The 19,612-nt window shown below is 39.4% G+C and overlaps 1 protein-coding gene across 35 annotated transcripts in view; it reads right to left on the reverse strand.

Moving 5' to 3' along the window:
- The window catches only part of kansl3 (KAT8 regulatory NSL complex subunit 3), a 44,810-nt gene that overhangs the window by 16,081 nt on the left and 9,117 nt on the right, over nt 1-19,612 (reverse strand). For 8 of the 35 annotated variants that reach the window (XR_015497128.1, XR_015497127.1, XM_087263409.1 and 5 more), the window contains exons 5-16: nt 19,375-19,560; nt 18,115-18,246; nt 16,838-16,954; nt 15,954-16,052; nt 15,696-15,767; nt 15,520-15,594; nt 12,686-12,843; nt 10,264-10,327; nt 7,663-7,848; nt 6,242-6,398; nt 2,363-2,440; nt 54-233 (exon numbers count right to left, since the gene is read on the reverse strand). Coding sequence is in view for 24 of the 35 variants with exons in the window: in XM_087263409.1 (XP_087119535.1) it covers nt 54-233; nt 2,363-2,440; nt 6,242-6,398; nt 7,663-7,848; nt 10,264-10,327; nt 12,686-12,843; nt 15,520-15,594; nt 15,696-15,767; nt 15,954-16,052; nt 16,838-16,954; nt 18,115-18,246; nt 19,375-19,560 (1,504 nt within the window). In the remaining 11 variants the exon portion in view is untranslated. 35 annotated transcript variants of the gene reach the window in all.

The following is a 19,612-nucleotide window of genomic DNA, read 5'->3' on the forward strand; positions in this document are numbered from 1 at the left end:
CACTAGTGTAAACGGGGCCTCAGTGGCTTGAATGTCTCTTTGGTTTTCATTACCTTCCTGAGCAGTGGAGCCAGGGGTGTTTCCCGCCGCGTCTCCATGTGAAACGATGGTGACTTTGATCTTGGCTCGTTTGGAGGCTTTGGTTGGTGTTGGACTGGGAGTTTGTCTCCTCTTGAGGTGGACCCTCATGTCGTCTCGCTCTAAACCCTCCACCTGCTCACTGGGCACCGGCACTGAAACACACCAGGAGGAAGAGTTAAACAGCCTGCCATAGTGTCAAGCTTACTAATAGCCAGTGCCCGGTTGCATGAAAGTCCTTAAGTAATTTAACTTAAAGTCCACATGAACCAGAAGCCGTGACATTTTTTGTTTCGTACTGTGACGCAGTTCCTAGAGAAACGGAATATAAAATAAGAAAACAGTGGAGGGGCTTGTTTTTTCTACAGCGAGCTGATTGGATGTAGTAAAGTAAGTATTTCATTCAGCAAGTTCAAGAAAGGGGTTTGAGGAGAGTTATTACATCCTAACAGACTCCTCCTGCTCAGCATTTCTGTTTGTTATGCCTCATTCACACGGGGCTTCAGCGTCAACGCTTGACTGAATGCGTGTCTGAAGTTGGGGCTGAAGCGATCGTCATAGAAGCGTCAGCCAATGAAATTTAGTCAGCAATAGGCCACTGTCTAGCTGGTGTATTTGCATACAGCAATCTGATTGGCTGACGCTTCCGTCGGAAGTGAAGCGTTCAGTTTTTCCCACTTACAAACTCCGCCATGTAAATAGCAAATGCACCATGAAGCGACACAACTGACTCCTGAAGGGAATGGGAGATGAGCTCTGATTGGTTTCATGCAGGTTATGCTCAAAACACACCCAGAACTCATTAAGAGATTAAGCACAACCCTGTTAGACCATGCTCCAGGGTGCAAACCGTATTTTTCTATTCTTAAAATAGCAAAAATGGATACAGTCACACGCTTTATGCTTTGCACCATGAGCTTTAGACTTTGCGCCTAGATCGTTAAAACAGAGTCCTATATATGTAGGAGCTATAAAACAGGGCTCTGGTAAGAGATTATGTTGTAAGAAAACTGTATTCATATCGGAGTAAAGCATAACATTACGATTTCAGTTTTTTTCCAATTCTGTGCAGCCCTATTGCAGCCAAAGAAGATTTCACATTTTTAAGCAATTGTTAAAAGGTAGAAGTGAACTATTTGACACACACAAACAACTTTTAGTAAAGAAGGACAGATGCGAGGGGCAGACAGATGGACAGGGTTTCTGCAGGTTTCACCAAAGACCATTATGAACACAATTTCAGACTTACACAGAGCTAAACCCTAAGGATTTTTATTTGCCCCATTAAAAACAAATCTAATTTCTTGAATAACATTGTGTTAAAAACAGAAAACCATACATACACAAATATTTTTCAATGTAACTTTGACCAGTCTGCCCACGTGAGTGTCCTCACAACATATGGTCTATAAATAGATGTAGCACTTACAAATGTTATTGTGAGGGAGATAATTCAACCACATTTGTAAACAGTTTTACTAAAGAGATTTGTTGAGATGGATTGTTGGTGACTGTACGGGTTTTGGCTTGATTGGGTAGCTTTACATGGACATTGGAAAATTAAGAACCGTTTAAAATAATTTAAAGAGTCACGAAACACCAAAACACATTTTTAAAGATGTTGACAGTCATATATGTGTCCCACGCTGCCAAAAACACTATTAGGACACACAGTATATTTCACTAAAAAGTGAAAATTGGTTGTTTTTGCGTTATTTCGAGCAAATTCTTTCTTCCGGTTTGAGAAGAAATATTGAAGCTACGTCACGTCGATTAGATCCTTGTGTCAATTCCAGCATATAGACTGGATGTCTGTATCGGCGGGTACAACGTGATGTCTTTGAGCTTTCAGCATTAATTCCGGAATGAAAGTGAAAGTGCCAAACTGCAGTTAAAGTCTACAAATTAATAATTTGGCAAATCATTTGATTACTGATGTCCAAGTGAACACACTCACTGTCTGTCTCCCCTGCGTCTGTGTGTTGTTTTGCCTCTGTGAAAATCAGCGCGTGCCCAAACTGAAACTCCAATTTTTATGCAAAACATCCCTTTTTCCCTCCCCTGACACTCCTACCTAAACAGACCAGGACTCACCCACTTTCCTAACTTTTTTCAAACTAGAGGTGTGAAAACACACTGTTGAGACAGGGGGGTTTCATAGCCCTTTAAAACCTACTACCCCGTGAGCCTAAATTTTAGCTTTTTGAAATTAAGATTTTAAGACCATGCAGAGACACCCTGGATGGAGGAGAGGAGGAAAAAAAAGAGAGGGAGAGATACTCACCAAATAGACATGAAGGGCTGCCAGGAGGAATGCTTTTCCTCACCAGCATATTATGTTTCATAAAAGCAGCGAACTGAGCTGTAGCGAACGGAAGACAAAGATGGAGAGAGTGAAGAAGGAAAGGATAGAAAAGACAGGAATCACACACAACATTACTGCTTAGTGCGATCTGAGAGTCTCCTCAATATGAAGATGTGACTGTACAGCCAACGTCAGCTCTCTGTGCATTTTTAAACGGTTAACCATGTGGCCCTTGCATTGTAACATGCACAGACCATCATGCAAAGTCAATCAAACTATTTAGCTGCTTTTTCCACTGTGCGGTATGGTACGGTTCGGCATGGCTCGGCTCAGTTTAATTTGGCTAGTTTGCATTTCCACTCAAGTTTAATACGATGGACACTTTTCACAAGACTGTTATGACGCGTTTAACAGTCACCAGCATCTTAAATCTTTGAAAGTTTTTAATATTTTGATTTTTAGAACAAATTATGCATATACTAGTGTGGGCCACGATACTGGAATTCGGTACCAAAATTTTAAAAACATCAATTTCCCGCCAACATTTGAGCGTGTTCTTAAACAGTGCTGATTTGTCGTTGTGTTAACGTGCTCAACAGAAATGACTGTGATTAGTAGTGAATGTCAACAGTTCACCGAACTCACCGCTGTTTACGGAGTGTAAACATAGATACAAGGCGAGGCAGTGGCGAAGTAGGTAGTACTGTCGCCTCACAGCAAGAAGGTCGCTGGTTCGAACCTCGGCTCAGTTGGCGTTTCTGTGTGGAGTTTGCATGTTCTCCCTGCCTTCGCGTGGGTTTCCTCCGGGTGCTCCGGTTTCCCCCACAGTCCAAAGACATGCGGTACAGGTAAATTGGGTAGGCTAAATTGTCTGTAGTGTATGAGTGTGTGTGTGTGGATGTTTTCCCAGAGATGGGTTGCGGCTGGAAGGGCATCCGCTGCGTAAAAACTTGCTGGATAAGTTGGCGGTTCATTCCGCTGTGGCGACCCCGAATTAATAAAGGGACTAAGCCGACAAGAAAATGAATGAATGAACACAGATACAGGAACACTGGAGTGTTTTAAAGCTGCGTAGATCAGCTGCTCTGTTTATAAGCTGACATAAAAGCTAGCCGCTGATGATTTGACTGATTTACACGGCTTGAAAACACTCCAGTGTCCAGGGTTTATCCAGTATTTATTAAACTTAAAGAGGTTTAATGTGTATTAATTAGGTCAGAAACCTTACCAGGGTTCAACACTAAGGATTTTTTCTACTGGTCTGATCGGGCCAGTGGTTCAAATTTTTACTTGCCCTGCCTAAAATTTTCACTGGCCCCACCAAAAAAAGTAAGGGAAGTTAATAGCTATTTTTTAGCCACATATTTTAAATGATGTGTCAAAAATAAAGTCTGTGAATCTAGAATTTTAATACTTAAAAAAAAATTGTGAATAAAAGTGTTATGCAAACAAAAAGAGCAGTATGGAAAATGTGGAGGTATTTTATTGCGGTTTGAAATTATTTAACAAAGGGTGGCTGACTTGTCAAATTGACGGCAAACTGTGCAACTGTGTTTTTTTTTTTGCGTTGTTCACATGTAAATTTCTGCTTTCAAGATGTTGGAAACAGACATTTTCTTTTAGCCTTAGAATTTGATGTTGCCGCCATGTTGCCATTTCTTCGCTGTACTGGTTGTTACCAGGTTACGAAAAAAAATACAATTCTCAATCAGATAAGAGGAACCAGAAAGCAATATGGTGTTTACGACATCACAGAGAAGGTAGTGTTTAAAGACTTAAAAGCACAAGCTTAAAATGCACGCAATTGATAAATAGTCACAGACAAATTAAATGTTAGTGACAGGGCAGCACTGTCCCAATCGGGCCAGTAATGATCCGGTCTACTGTCCCAAGTGTCTGTCACGCTGGCCCTGGGCCACCGGGCAGTCCTTATTGTTGAGCCCTGCTTACCATATGCGTTGGAGTGCAGTGAGTGCACTATTCTGTGCTTCTGAACGGCTGTATTTACATTTCTGTTGTGTTATGTCTGGTGCAAACAGCTAAACTGCTTATCACTGCCAATATCTTCTTGTAGCGTGTTGTTAGGACACGGTTACATGTAACCTGCTCACCTAATGTTAACGTTCATAATATTTATATTATTTGCTAATTTATAACCTCATGTGAAACTCTGAATCTGCGTCCCATTTCAGAGTCTGCTACTGTCCACCAGACGCATGCTTTGAGAGCCTTCCACTGAAGTTTAATACGATGGACACTTTTCACAAGACTGTTATGACGCGTTTAACAGTCACCAGCATCTTAAATCTTTGAAAGTTTTTAATATTTTGATTTTTAGAACAAATTATGCATATACTAGTGTTGTCACGATACTGGAATTCGGTACCAAAATTTTTAAAACGTCCATTTCCCGCCAACATTTGAGCGTGTTCTTAAACAGTGCTGATTTGTCATTGTGTTCACATGCTCAACAGAAATGACTGTGATTAGTAGTGAATGTCATCAGTTCACCGAACTCACCGCTGTTTACTGAGTGTAAACATAGATACAAGGCGAGGCAGTGGCGCAGTAGGTAGTACTGTCGCCTCACAGCAAGAAGGACGCTGGTTCGAACCTCAGCTCAGTTGGCGTTTCTGTGTGGAGTTTGCATGTTCTCCCTGCCTTCGCGTGGGTTTTCTCCGGGTGCTCCGGTTTCCCCCACAGTCCAAAGACATGCGGTACAGGTGAATTGGGTAGGCTAAATTGTCTGTAGTGTATGAGTGTGTGTGTGTGGATGTTTCCCAGAGATGGGTTGTGGCTGGAAGGGCATCCGCTGCGTAAAAACTTGCTGGATAAGTTGGCGGTTCATTCCGCTGTGGCGACCCCAAATTAATAAAGGGACTAAGCCGACAAGAAAATGTATGAATGAACACAGATACAGGAACACTGGAGCGTTTTAAAGCTGCGTAGATCAGCTGCTCTGTTTATAAGCTGACATAAAAGCGAGCCGCTGATGATTTGACTGATCTTCACGGCTTGAAAACGCTCCAGTGTCCAGGGTTTATCCAGTATTTATTAAACTTAAAGAGGTTTAATGGGTATTAATTAGGTCAGAAACCTTACCATATCCGTTGGAGTGCAGTGAGTGCACTATTCTGTGCTTATGAACGGCTGTATTTACATTTCTGTTGTGTTATGTCTGGTGCAAACAGCTAAACTGCTTATCACTGCAAATATCTTCTTGTAGCGTGTTGTTAGGACACGGTTAAATGTAACCTGCTCACCTAATGTTAACGTTCATAATATTTATATTATTTGCTAATTTATAACCTAATGTGAAACTCTGAATCTGCATCCCATTTCAGAGTCTGCTACTGTCCACCAGACGCATGCTTTGAGAGCCTTCCTAAATGAATGAAATATGCTGTGTTCATGAAGGCAACCCGGGGTGCTGAAATATAATTGGCTTAAGTGGCAGTGGGCGAGTTCAAGAGACCAAAACAAAGACAGCCGTTGTGGAGCGTGACTCACATTTTCAATGCAGAATATCTGACACCAGCATTGTTTTTCAAACAAACAAGAATCTTCACTTAGCATGTTTCTTAAATATCTGCAAACATATTAAGCTATTTTTATGTTTTAGAAGTCAAAAACTTACATACAGCACTTTAAAAACCTTGCCTGACATGGTATCAGGTACATAAGGCAGTGGAAAATTAAGCAGTAGCAAATCGTAATACCATACAGCGGAAAAGCGCATCGTGTAGCAAATCAGGCTAAAAACATTAATAACAGCACAGAAAAACTGTAAAAATGCATCCTACATGTGTGCGTCCTTAGACCGGTGATCTGTGTGTTTGAAGCTGGAAAGATGCGTACCTTGTGCTTGTTTGTGTGTGAGTACAGTTCCAGAACGCTGCATGTGGGTCTTCAGCAGTTGCGTGGCAGTGATGAGACTGGATTTCTGAGCTGGAGAAAGGCCGACAGTCTTGGGTTTGGGACTGGCTGTGGGACTGCTGCAGACACTGGACATATCCTGAAGGGGAAATGTCATTGTTTTTAGATTAAGGGAGTTATGTATTCTGCAACATAAGGGTTAATGGGCTATATGTACAGCTAGTGTTTTCCCCCTACTGATAAATAAGGTTAATGTGACTATTTTCAGTTTCATACAGTTCCTTTTACAGCGTGGATGTTGTGATGTAATTATAATATAATCCGTTTAATAGATTAATTTAGTTGTTCAAGTGTAAAACGAGATGAAAAGTCGTGTAAACGCTAGTGCCAATCAGTAGCAACAGGCTAGCCCAGAATTCAAAAGAGAGCTAATAATTGTGACTTCAACTCAATATATGGGTTTTGTTTTTTTTAAAGCTAACATTTGAGTGTGTTCTTAAACAGCGCTGATTTGCCATTGTGTTCACATGCTCAACAGAAACGACTGTGATTGGCCATGAAGATCATCAGTTCACAGATACAGGGACACTGAAGTGTTTAAAGTGATGTTGATCAGCTGGTTTGTCTATAAGCTGACATACGAGTGATCTGCCGATGAATCGCGGCTTTAAAACGCTCCAGTGTCCCTGTATGTGTGTTTACACTCAGTAAACACTATCTTGTAGCTAATCTTGTTCATATCGCCACACCTTCTCAAACACTCAGGTTTTCTTCTTCCATTCACCTCACTGTTCCCTCTGTCCGCCTCGTCACCATGGGGAGCAGATCCTTCAGCCACTCTGCTCCTCGGCTTTGGAATTCACTTCCTCCTGATCTCCGTAATTTAGACTCTCTTTCACAATTTAAGTCCAAACTCAAAACACATCAGTTTAGAACAGCCTATTCTCTTTGACCTGATTGCATTTTTAAAGTTTGTATTGTATTCTATTGTTTTTATTGTGTTTTTATTTGAATTGATTGTTTTAGCTGTCCTGTACGGTGACCTTGAGTGTCATAAAAGGCACCTTAAAATAAAATGTATTATTAATAATATTATTATTATTGAACAAAAGTGAGTTTGGTGAACTGATGACCTTAACGGCCAATCACAGTCATTTCTGTTAAGCACGTGAACACAATGGCAAATTAGCACTGTTAAAGAACGCACTTAACATCGCTCAATTGTTAGCGGAAATGTATGTTTTTAAACTTTCAGTATCGATTGGTAGCAAATTCCAGTATCATGACAACCCTACTGTATATTATCTGATAAAATGTCAAATGCTTTACCATACATACGTCACCATATGCACCAACACTTCCTACAGCACATTTCAACTTGTTTGTTGTCAGAATATTACTACCTCTGAACCAGAAGGAGAGATGGGTACCCTCACAGCAGGTGAAGACGGCCGAGACCTGTCAAGGTCAAAGGGCAGCTCGCGGCGAGGCTTCTTCTTCTCAGCATCTAAATCACGTGTTTCACCAGAGCCATGGCCGTGACTCTCAGAGCGGGTCAAAACTCCAGTCAGAAAATCAACAATCTCGTCCTAAAAACAAAAACAAAAAAAGGGGGTGGATTCAGATAACAGAACTCACAAGACAAAATTTTTTTACATTATATTTCTGATCCCGTAACTCCGGGGTTGGTTGTTTTGGGAAATTTAAACAGATGTGTCAATAGATTGTAAACCTATACTTTACAGGGTTCATACACATTTTTACCCAAAAATTCCAGGACTTTGAAGTAAATTTTCATGACCTATTGTTTCATGTGATGTCTACATATACATGGTAAATAATAAGAAAAACAAAGCACGTTTAAATATATCACAGCATATCATAAAAACACACAACAATCTCTTCAGTTTCAATTTATTTTATATCTATGTAAAATGAGGTATATGCTAGGGCTGCACGATACATCGTTTTAGCATCGAAATTGCGATGTGTGCATCCGCAATAGCAGGAGGTGCGATGCAAAGCAAAAAAAAATTATTTTTATATATATATATATATATATATATATATATATATATAATGGGTGGAGCCAAACCTGAATACGGTATTCGGATAAGCACGAATAGCGTGTTTTTACCAATACTTATTTCGAACAAATACTCTAAAAATTATTTGTATTCGGGAACAAGAAAAACATATCAAAAAGCTACATTTCCTCATCAGACCGCAGTGCATGCCCGCTTGAGTGAGTGAGTGAGTGAGACAGACAGACGTTCAGGAGTCAGGGGGCGGGGTGGGGGCGGGGTGAAAAGCAGGTCGCACACCAGAAGCGCCGATCGGCGCCGCGATACGGCGCGCACATGACAGATTAAAGTATCGTACACCAGACGCGCACATTCGAATAATATTTAACATGAAACTAATCAGATGGCGCTCTGTGGTGTGGCAGAAAAATGAACTGCGTCCTGAGTCGTGGGCGGGCGCTGCCGACAGCCACCGACTTGTGGCTGTGTATCCTGATAGAAACCTATGTTTAGAATTCTAAAATGCATGGCGCTGCGCGCCGCCGAGCGGCGCTTCTGGTGTGCGACCTGCTAAAGGTAACTGACGCAGGCTGCTGCTCCACACAGCAACAGAGAAGGCTTGGCAGAGCGAAAAATACTTTACTGCATTACTATTTTTGTTAAATAAATTTTTGTATCTGAACTGGGTTCCAGAGGCAGTTTATAAACTTGTAGCGCACTTAAAGCGGAGTTTGATCTGTATATTATTCCATTACGCTGCATTATTGACGTCTGCAATCTGTTGCTCTCTGTTTACGTAAGTTAGCTCTGTTAGCATGGTAATTTAGACAATAGACTATTGACAGAGTAACGTTAAAGTTCGGTTATAAAGGTTAAAACGATGCTTGTGTAGTTGTGTTGAATTGTATGCACTTATTTTTATGGTACGTTTAAATTACTGTCATTTGCAGACAGCAAGATATATGCTAAGCTAGTTAACCTTAACATAGCTTCCCGTCATATATATATATATAAATATCGCAATATATAAATCGCAGGAAAAAAAAATATCGCAATGTCAATATTTTCCAATATCGTGCAGCCCTAGTATATGCCATACTGGTGTTGTTTCCATATTGATGAACTTCCGGTGACCTGTTATTGTAGTTTTTTTTTCCATTTTATACGGTTCCTTTACTGCATCGATGTTGTATTGTATTTAAAATACAAACAGTTAAATAAACTTAGGCATTCATTTAGTTGTTCAAGCGTAAAACAACACAAAAAGCCGTTTACTCGCACGCGCCCATCATCGGCTGAAGCTCTATTGAATATACTGGGGTAAAATACTGGGGTAATCGAGGACGCATTGATGCAGACTTGAGCACCGATCAAAGTCCCAGAAGTCATTGCGACTGGAGGTGGGAAGCGCATCTTTATATATAGATTTATTATTTAAGTTCAGAGATATCATTTATTAATCTCAGGAGCTTCTCTAAAAGAAACAGTGAATATAAACATGACCATGAACATCTTAATAAAGGAATAAACATGTTAATGTTGTTTACTGAAATTCGTATTAAAATCTGTTTTATTTGTATTGTGAAACATATATATATATATGTTTTTATGCATAGTATATATTTTAAAAGGGGAAAAAGAATACATCTGTTTATGAATGCTGTAATGTTTTATTAATATTATATTTAAAATGTGTGAAGGTCACGTGACCATCAGGAAGAACGCAGCATCTCATTTCTCACAGGACGCGTTCTCTGTTCTCATGGTCTCACGAGTTCGTTCTTCCGAGGACACCTGGCAAGACCGGTCTTCACAAGAACGCAAGTCCGTTCACTGCGTTCTTGGAATTGAAGAACAGCCCATGTTTTGAAAGCTGTTATGCTAAAAGCTAGCATTCTGGCAGATCCCCTACTGCACCTTTAATGCCCATTATTAAGCACTTTAAAAGTTTTAAATGGCAACATGGTGAAAAGGACTGACCTGAATGCAGCGATCCACCATGGTCTGGGTCAGGCCTTCTGTCTTCATCTTAGTGGAGTTGATCCTGTAAACAAAGCCAAATGCTGTGAAGCAGTCTGCATTGATTGTAGTTTTAAGCCCATGTGTTTTCAGCCATGATTTGGTTGTCTGAGGCTGCTTTTACACCTGTAGATCGATTGTTTTGTTCCGAAACGAGGATTAAAATTGTTATAATGTTGCTTTTTGTTCTTGATGTGGTTCACTTTTAAGCCTGGTTTATACTTCTGCGTCAAGTGACCGGCGTAAGCCATGGCGCATGCAACGCGCATAGCTGTGCATTTAAACTTCTGCGCGCTGTCACTGTTGGTCTGCAGTAACACTTTCAAAACGCTAGTTGGCAGTGAGGTGTTAATGTGTGTCTGTGTTGAGTTTCTTCGCTGGTGTTTTGATTTTTCTGAACGCTTCTAGGATGTACAAGTGGCTCAAACTCACTCATTTTGAGGCAGGAACTGGCGGACGTGCAACAACTTTAACTATGAGGTAAACACAAAACAAAACTTTCCATCCAGAGCTCCTTCCCGGGACTCCACACTTGTAAACAATCGGTCCATTGGGCTTGCGCCGCTCAAGCGGCTCTCGGCCCCGCCTAGACTCGTCAGCGCTACAAAGCCGACCAATCACAGAGCTTGCGCTAAGCGTTGTTGCGATGTGTAGTTACATTTTTTGAGAAGTGCATGTCAGCAACGCCGACGGCCACGGCGTAGGGCTATGCGTCGATGCGTAGGCATACGCGTGCGTTTGACGCAGAAGTCAGCCTTAAATCAGCCTTAATACGGCAAAGTTTCTAAACGGACCAAGAAAGTTACAAATCAGGTGTTAGTAAACTCTCCTCACATTGGTCAGAGATTGGTTTATTTTACGGGATTTAGTTCAGCAGCCATACATCGCTATTTTAATTTATGACCATGAGAATAGTGTGAATGACACAGGGCTAATCAGTTATTCCTATAAACAGTATAAATGGTATAATTGAACATGATAAAAATGGTATAAATGGAATAAATGAATACATAAGGACAGATGACTTGCAGAGGATAACAACAAAAGTGCATACTGGCTTTATGTATAACGTGCATAGAGAGCACGTGGTCATGACATGCAAATATGAGAACGGAAAAAGTGCACAGACGGGCATGCATTCAAAGCGATTTCATAATCTTGCATATTGTCAGTGGCTTCGTCATATGCGAACATTATAAGACGACACAATATCATTATACCTGAATGACGTCCGGAATGAAGCAGCTAGTGCTCCTCCTTGTGCACAATAATGAACAATCAAGGCGTAAACCATCAATCAAGCTTTCTGCTTTGATGACAGTGAACGTCACTGAGACCCCCCCCCCCCCCCCCCCCTTAAAAAAAAAAAAAAAAACTTCGGAATTACGCAAATTACAGTGGTCGACCCATTGAGCTCTGAAAATACGGAAATCTGTATCTATATGGAAGAATCACATTCCTGAAAATACACTGCGATATAGCCTAGTTCAGGGGTCACCGACCTTTTTGAAACTGAGAGCTACTTCCTGGGTACTAATCACTGTGAAGGGCTACCAGTTTGATGCACACTGCTTAAATAACAATTTTTCTCAATTTACTTTTAATTATATGTTGTTATTATTAATGATTAATGATATTCATCTATGTGAAGACACTGATCATGTTAATGATTTCTCACAATAGTTCTCAACAATGATTTAACAAGGTAAGAAACAGAAACATCAATATGCAACACTTTATTTGTCTGAAATAGTTTTAGTTATTATATATATATATATATATATATATATATCTTAATGCCATTGACACATTTTACACCAATGCAGGTGTGATTTAAAAACAATAGCTTCAAAAAATACTAGATTCAGCTTACTGGTATGTGGTGCAATGGTGAGCTATTATTAGAACAGGCCTGTGGGCAACTCATGTAATCCTCGTGGGCTACCTGGTGCCCGTGGGCACCATGTTGGTGACCCCTGGCCTAGTTTGTTAGTTCGTTGGATCGTATTGAATTCTCAAAACAATCCAACCGCTCCAGAGTTTGTTTAAACCTCATTCAGGACATCTCAGACCGATTGTTTTGGCATGGATCAGACTGTGACTGCTAATTAACCTAGTTAAGCCTTTAAATGTCACTTTAAGCTGAATACTAGTGTCTTGAAAAATATCTAGTCAAATATTATTCAGTCGTCATGCCAAAAATAAAAGAAATCAGTTATTAGAAATGAGTTATTAAAACTATTATGATTAGAAATGCGTTAAAAAAAAAACTTCTTTCCCTTAAATAGAAATAGGGAGGAAAAAAATACCGGCGGCTAATATTCCAGGGCTAATAATTCTGACTTCAACTGTAGATAAAACCTGAAAAGTCAAAAACATAAACCTCAAGCTGTCGTCTGCTCCTCCGACAACAACCAAGCTGTTATCGGCCCGGATTTTCTCCCTGAACTCCTCCATGTTTTCAGGACTACACTGCAGAGCGTTCTGACCAACCACAAACAGCACGGGAGTCTTCATGTCCAACAGCGGATCATCAACATCCTGGAGAACAGAAAACCATCATTATACTCCAGCCAGAAATGTATATGGTCAACAAGGGCGGCACGATGTTGGAAAAAAACGTGCAATAGGATATTTTTTTTTATTATTTGCGATATATATTGCCACGGTTCATACACATTTTTACAACTAAAATTCCAAGACTTTACCATTAGTTTTCCAAAACTTTCAGGTAAATATTTATGACCTAATGTTATATGTAATGTCTACACACACATGGTAAATAAGAAAAAAAAATGCACATTCAAATGTATTACAGCATATCAAAAATATGTGACAGTCTATGAAAATGATGTTTATTTCTATATCTGTTAAATAGTTTTTAGTAAGTATCTGTATGCTGTCTATGTGAAAAATGTTGGCTTGTTTTTATATGACTTTTGTACAAATGAGCTTTTAGCACGCACAGTATCTATCTTCGTATTTTGAGATTGTTTCTGAACACCACACTCAAAATGAAGCTTGAATTATGGTGCATGCGAGTGAAAGAGGCGAAGCTGAAACCAGAGTTGCTTTTTTATCCAACACAGAGAACGTCACGTGAAGAGATAGACTGTGCGATTGTATTTACCCAATATTATCATCTCAAATATATTCAAGAATCTGGATATTAGTTAAACAAATTTCCATGACTTTGCCAAAACATTTTGGGTTTATTTGTTATTCCAAAACTTTTCCAGGATTGGAAAATGCCCTGTCAAAATGATATGACTTTTCCAGGTTTACCAGGACTGTATAAACCCTATATTGCGATATGAATACAATTTCATCAGATGATTTAATATCTATATTTGGAAATAATTTATAATGTGGGACAATTCTGCAGTGGAAGTGTATCTCCATAAAACTTAGTGGACAATCTATGAATTCAACAAAGAAAAAGATACTGAAATGAAAGTATTTAATCATTTTCCAAGTCTAACAGTATTCATGTTAAGCAATTAAATGCTAAAAATAAACATAATTCAATAAAATTAAGGTCACAAATGGTACAATTGCTTATGCATGAATGCTAAAATCATTATACAATCCCAGGCATTAAATACATATGCAAACGTTCAATTATAATACAACAAACTTTGACTTGTGTTTCATGTTCTGTCTGGTCAACTTCATTTCATTTGTATATTTTAGGGATGTAACAATATTGTAAATACCGTCATACCGCAATAGCAATTTTTTTCAATATTACCGTAGGCGCATGACTCAATAAAACTATATTTCTGAGAAAAGTTTGCTTAGGCGAATGAAGCGAATGGGAGGTAGCGGGAACTACAATTCCCATCAGCCTAGGCGTGGCCATCATCCTTTGCGGTCTGTTGTCACTACAGATCCAGTAATGCAGAAATGGAGTGTGTTGCTGGTAGCGGGGAAGAAAAAGAGCTGGAAATGATCGAACCTAAAGCAGGTTTTAAATCGGATGTGTGGAAGCATTTCGGTTTCTTTTTAAAAAGATCCGAAAAAGTAGAAAAGGTGACAGACAAAGAAAAAAACAGTATGCAGGCACTGCCAGACTGTGGTGAAATATAAGTCGGGGAATACGACTAATAACAGTGATGGGGACTGCAGAACACAGCACACTTGTTAGATTGATGCAGACATTGACTTGTACCGCAAAGAGACCTCTATCTCACTCATGGCTTGTCCTCTTAAGTGGTGGAAAGACAATGCACAACGTTACCCACTGCTGTCAACCTTGGCTAAATCATATCTCTCTGTCCCAGAAACCTCAGTCCCAAATGAGAGGGTTTTTTCTGTTGCAGGGGACATGCCCAGAGATCCCAGCTTTTACCAGATTATAGTTACTGTATATGATAATTTTCCTTAAAAAACCCATCTCTATCTAAGTGAGTGAGTGATTAAATGTTGAATGTGAGGAGTTTTCAACAATACTAAATTGTAACTTTATTTTTTTTTTATATGGTTTAATAGTTTTTTGTTATTAAAATTGAAAAACTGAAGTTCCTGTTTCGAAACTTACAGATAGACGGCTGATTTGTATGTCATTGATATGTTCAGTGCTAAGGTAAATAAACACTTTTGGCACTTTTTTCGAGTCTTTTCATTAGTTTTGTTTTTCCTGTAAATTATTCAATAAATACCGTACCGTGACATTCTTACCGAGGTATTACCGTACCGTGAAATTCTGATACCGTTAAATCCCTAGTAAATTTACATCCTTTCGCATTGTTCAAACCTGCAACCTTCCTAAAAAGGTTGGCACAGGAACATTTCGGGGCTTGTAATAGGGTAAATATCAAATATTAAATGATGTGATTGGAAACAGGTGATGTTAACAGGTGATTATTTATTCTAATTATGATTTGGTACAAAAGCAGCATCCAAGAAAGGTCTGGTCCTTTAGGAGAAAAAATGGGGAGGATCAACAGTTTGCCGAGAAACACGCAAGAGAATTATTGAAATGTTTAAAACCGATCATGAGGAACACATTAAATAATGTTTGTTGTATTGTCTGCAATGAAGCACAAGTCAAAGTAAACTCAGGAATCACTTCCTTCTTTTTTATTTGCGATTTCCATACGGTCCCAACACGATTTGGGGTTGTACAGACTCAACATTATATATCCTGCGATGTGACTATTGCAAATGACTACATTGTGATATCGATAAGAAACTATGGACTGTGTTTGCTCTTACCCCTCGTGGCCCACTGATCGTTTGGAGAGGGAAACCCAAACACACAACAGCAGTCATGTACTCCATTAGAGACACCTGTGTGCAAAAACAGGCATCTTTGAGTTCATCTGTTTACAGCTAAACAGAGACAACTAATCAAAGGATTAATCATTTTATTTAATTAATGCTAGACTTACATGACAAGCCATCAATGATCCTACATTCCAGCCCACCAAGATGATCGGTTTGTGAGGGAAGTGACTGTGAACCTAGAGCAAATATAGCGCATTTGAAATAAATGACGTCAGTACATAATAACCGGTTATGATTATTACTGAATCGATACAGAGTTGTTCACGTCTGCATCGCGGTGCATCTAAGAAGCAATTAATTTTGACATCCCTAGCGAATATAGTGCTGGGGTTTCTGTAAAGTGAAAGCATGCTGTTTTGTACCTCGATGACTTTTCCTCTGACTGTGCCGATCATGTGCTCCAAACACTGCGTGATTCCAACGTTGGCTCCACTGCCAACATGAACGTTAATGGGAATGACCTGAATCAACAAAACAAGACAAAAACATTTCTGAACCTTGACTTTGAAAGTAAAAAATGACTATGTTAACACATTATTTAACTGTCATAATGCGTTAACCCTTGTATATTGTTCAATCGTTATGTTTGTGGCTGTTTTTGCCCCATTGACTTCCATTATAAGGATATTTTTTAAATGCAAAACCTTAACAGCACATAATCATGAATTCTTGATTGTTTTCCCTGTTGGGAAGAGGTCAGATGTGTCATTTTCACTGTTGATCATCAGTTGACAAAATTAGGCCTTTAGATAGACATGTGCAAAAACCCACCTTACAGATGTTGATCTACCTTAAGGTTGGCTCGGATTGTTCAGTATTTACGCTTTACCATTGCACTCACTTTGTAAGATTTTATTTATCAAGTTGAAGAGTCTCTTTAACACTTACGTTAATTTTATTATAAAGACATCAGATATTCAGTTTAAATATTTTTTTTTTTGACTATTAAAACAACAAAAGGGACTAAACCGAAAAGAAAATGAATGAATATTAAAACTATTTGCCTTAGTAATGTTGGTAAATTAAAATAATAAATAAAAATTAAAAGTCCTACTACTCCTAAATGTACTGTTAATAAAAAATATTCAATAATTATTGATATAGATTAATATGAAAGATGATATCGTGATACATTTTTTTGCAATATCGCCCAGCCCTAGGTAAATCTCACAGTAATCAAGCCACAATTCAAAAATCATCGGTGAGATTGATAAATTAAAAGCGTTATGCTTATGATACTGCATACCTTCCCAAGACAGGACAGCTGAGATTGCCAGAATCTCATTCGTCGGGATGTAGGAAAGGCAGGGTTGGTTGGTCCAGATGGAGCAATAAGGATCAGCGGGGATCCAGGAAGTTTACTCTGAAAATACAAACATGAGAGAAAAGATGAAGTACACTGAAAGTGCATTATACTACAGATGCATTCACATTGAATGAACTCTGATGTGATTATATCTGTGCATCGTTTGTCATGGGGGGCATGCATGAAATGTTCCTGGATGAAAGTGAAAGAGCCAAACTGCAGTTAAAGTCGACAAATTAAGAATTTGGCAAATAATTCAGATGATAGATGTCCATGTAAATACACTGTCTTTCTCCCCTGTGTCTGTGTGTTGTTTTGCCTCAGTGAAAAATCAGCGCGTGCTCGAACAGAAACTCCCCTTTAAATGCAAATCCTTCCCTCTTTCGCCACTTGACACTCCCACCTAAACAAAGCTGGACTGACTGTGAGCCACTGTCCTGACTGTTTTCAAACTAGAGGTGTGAAAACAGCCTGCTGAAACAGGGGATGTCCATGGCCCTTTATCGTCAGGAAATGTAAAATAAAAATGAGACAGTGGACACACTATACCTACAATCAGTTCTAGGTTTACTTAATAGGTGTCCTTTAAGGGTGCTTTCACACTTTTGGTCAGCACCCGGGTTCGTTTGACGTCATAGTACGGTGCGTTTAGCTAGTGTGAACGTGTCTTCTGAACTGGAGTGCGCACCCATGAACCGTACTCGTGTCCGCCTGAAAGAGGTGGTCTGGGGTACGGTTCATTTGAACTCTGGTACGGTTCACTTCTGGTATAAATGCAATCACACCAAATAAAGGAAGTGAACCTCCAACTGTACAACAAACTATTGTTTTCATAATGTTTATTCATGTGTGTGTGTGTGTGTGTGTGTGTGTGTGTGTGTGTGTGTCAGGTATTTTATCTTAGTGATAAGCAGGACTGAGCCAGGGCAAACACAGTGATGTCAGCTTGTCTCCTCCAAAAAACATTTTGGCGCTATGCTTTCGTGACTGTCACCTAGCAACAGCGGTAAACAAAACAGCAGCTCGATGAGGCAAATGTACCGGGGTTCAGAAGGAAAAAAGACACAAAACCAACGGAGAAGGCAGCAAGGGGGGACAATCAAACTTGGGTACGGTCCAGACAATTGAACCAAATGTGAAAGCAAGTGGCCAGGTGTAAGCAGCCCCCTGATAAAAGCATATGCGAATAAGTCACCACAATAAAGTCTACGACATACTGGTTTGTTGTGTGATAGCACACCCACTGCAGGGTCCCACGGGCGTTTGAGGAGCAGAGAAAGAGCCTCGGCCCCTGCGGCTCCTGTTTTTACAGAAGACGACAGCAGCATCCTGTCTATCAGGGACGGCACCTAAAAATAAATGTAAAAATATAAGACCAAAAATAAAATAAAATTAAATAAAGATAAAAAAAAAAAAAATCAACAGATTCTAAGGATGGCAGGATATATAGGAATCAGAGAGTACAATTCAATACAAGACTTTTTTTAATAAAACAAATTAAACTAATTCAGCAAGTCATTAGCTAGGTTTACATCCAAAAATGCGAATAAACTTTATGCGCAAAACTGGATTATCGCATAAAAGTTGTGCGAATGAAGTATCGTTTCCATCCAACGAGTCAAAGCGAACAAAATCGTCACTTCCTGATTAACTGGCGCCAGATATCAACAGTAAAAACTGCATTTGCTGCAGTAGGAGAAGCTGCATCGATCTTTTCTAAATGAATGCGCCGCAGAAGACAATCTTGACAAAAAGTGAGCGCGCAGTGGCGTTTGAAGGTGTCAGACGCGGAGCACAGGCGCTCTTGATTCTGGAGGTCATTAATAATATAATAACATTAATACTGAAATGGTAAGGCATTTTATAATGACCAAAACAACATTTCAGATGTTTTATAATGTGCTCAGCCTGACATTTTATCCATTCACACACATTTTAAGCATCACATGATCTCTTTTAACAAAATCACATGACCTTTTTTAATGCGCATGCTGGAGTTTGTGCGGTAAAAGTGTTTCCATTGCAGTTTATGCGCATCTTTTCTTATCGAATAAAAAGTTTATCCTACCCAGTTAGGCGCATAAGTTTTTTATTCGCATTTTCAAAATTTATACGCATCATGCCGTTTCCATCAACTGTTTTTTTTATTCGCATTTGCAAAATACGCATAAAATAGGTGGATGGAAACATAGCTATTGTTTAACAGTGGTTTGTTCTGCAGACCAAAACAAAACAAAATTGCCTACGGGGGCTAATAATATTGACCTTAAAACGTTTTTTAAAAATTAAAAACTACATTTATTCTAGCCGAAATAAAACAAATAAGACTTTCTCCAGAAGAAAAAATATTATAGGAAATACTGTGAAGAATTTCTGAATCTGTAAAACACCATTAGGGAAATATTTTAAAAAGAACAAATTCACAGGAGGGCGAATCATGTTGACTTCAGCGGTAGTTGGATATTAAATCGTCTCACCTTGCTCTTAAGTGTCTGCAGCACGTCAAGGTAAGCCGCCAACATAGCGAGGCTCAAAGACTCCAGAAGTGTGTTATGAAGCCAGTGTGTGAGCTTTATGTCCCAGCTGACACTGGACAGGGCATGGCGGACCTTGCGAGCGCATTTATCCACAGCTATTCTGCGTAAGACGGGTTCATTACAGGCCTGTGGAGATCAGAGAGAGGGGAGTGAGGAGGACCTACAAACCTTTACAGAA

Source organism: Danio rerio, chromosome 8 (genome assembly GCF_052040795.2).
Source record: "Danio rerio strain M-AB ecotype USA chromosome 8, GRCz13ab, whole genome shotgun sequence".
In the NCBI taxonomy this organism is placed as follows: domain Eukaryota; kingdom Metazoa; phylum Chordata; class Actinopteri; order Cypriniformes; family Danionidae; genus Danio; species Danio rerio.